Source organism: Salvelinus alpinus, chromosome 11 (assembly GCF_045679555.1).
Source record: "Salvelinus alpinus chromosome 11, SLU_Salpinus.1, whole genome shotgun sequence".
Classification (NCBI taxonomy): Eukaryota; Metazoa; Chordata; class Actinopteri; order Salmoniformes; family Salmonidae; genus Salvelinus; species Salvelinus alpinus.
Window position 1 is genome coordinate 73,534,515 of NC_092096.1, and position 1,197 is coordinate 73,535,711.

Consider the following 1,197-nt stretch of genomic DNA (forward strand, 5'->3'; position numbering starts at 1 on the left):
TCTCTTTCTTCTAGGTGGTCTACACCAGGGTGATGCTGCCTCCAGTGGTCCCAGCGTACCAGAGCCAGGGGCTGAGTGTGGACCCTAACCCTGACCCTTCACCCTTAACCCCTGACCCCTTGCCTCTGACCCCTGACCCCGGCCACGCCCACCTGGGGAACCCCCCGACTGTAGCCCCGATGGCCTCGGGGGGGCAGGGGACCCCCAAACCTGAGGTGGGGGGTGCGGTAGGGGTACAGATGAAGTGGGCCGTAGGGGTGAGGGAAGGGGGAGGGGTACAGATAAAGAGTGGAGGTGCAGATAACCCCTGTCCTTTGGAGAAGATCCCCCCAGTAAGAGAGACCCAAACTTCTACCCATTCTGATCCTGGCCTCACCCATCGTCTCACCCCCTGGCACCTGCCCAGCCGAGCTAAGGGCGATGGGGGGAGAGCCTGAGGAGGAGGGGGTTTTCTCTCCCTCTCCTCCTCTCTACCTCTCCTACCTCTCTCCCTCTCCTACCTCTCTCCCTCTCCTACCTCTCTCCCTCTCCTACCTCTCTCCTTCGCCTCCTCTCTCCCTCTCCTACCTCTCTCCCTCTCCTACCTCTCTCCCTCTCCTACCTCTCTCCCTCTCCTACCTCTCTCCTTCGCCTCCTCTCTCCCTCTCCTACCTCTCTCCCTCGCCTCCTCTCTCCATCTCCTACCTCTCTCCCTCCCCTACCTCTCTCCCTCGCCTCCTCTCTCCCTCTCCTACTTCTCTCCCTCTCCTACTTCTCTCCCTCTCCTCCTCTCTCCCTCTCCTGCCTCTCTCCCTCTCCTACCTCTCTACCTCTCCTCCTCTCTCCCTCTCCTCCTCTCTCCCTCTCCTACCTCTCTACCTCTCCTCTTCTCTCCGTCTCCTCCTCTCTCCCTCTCCTGCCTCTCCTCCTCTCTCCCTCTCCTGCCTCTCCTTCTCTCTCCCTCTCCTCCTCTCTCCCTCTCCTCCTCTCTCCCTCGCCTCCTCTCTACCTCTCCTCCTCTCTCCCTCTCCTCCTCTCTCCCTCTCCTCCTCTCTACCTCTCCTCCTCTCTCCCTCTCCTGCCTCTTCCCCCAAAAAGGTTCCATTGTACTGTCATACAGTTTGTCATATGTATAGTTGTCCCTTGTTGTTGGTCATGTGATGATTTTCTGACATGTTGATATGAAACATCTGGATGATAATAAACTACTCAACTCTA

The 1,197-nt window shown here is 58.5% G+C and overlaps 1 protein-coding gene across 1 annotated transcript in view; it reads left to right on the forward strand.

Annotated features, from left to right (window-relative positions):
* The window catches only part of LOC139533443 (zyxin-like), a 10,994-nt gene extending 9,797 nt beyond the window's left edge, over positions 1-1,197 (forward strand). Inside the window, exon 5 of the mRNA XM_071331467.1 lies at positions 15-1,197. Coding sequence (XP_071187568.1) covers positions 15-437 — 423 coding nt within the window. The 3' untranslated portion in view covers positions 438-1,197. The remainder of the gene's footprint in view (positions 1-14) is intronic.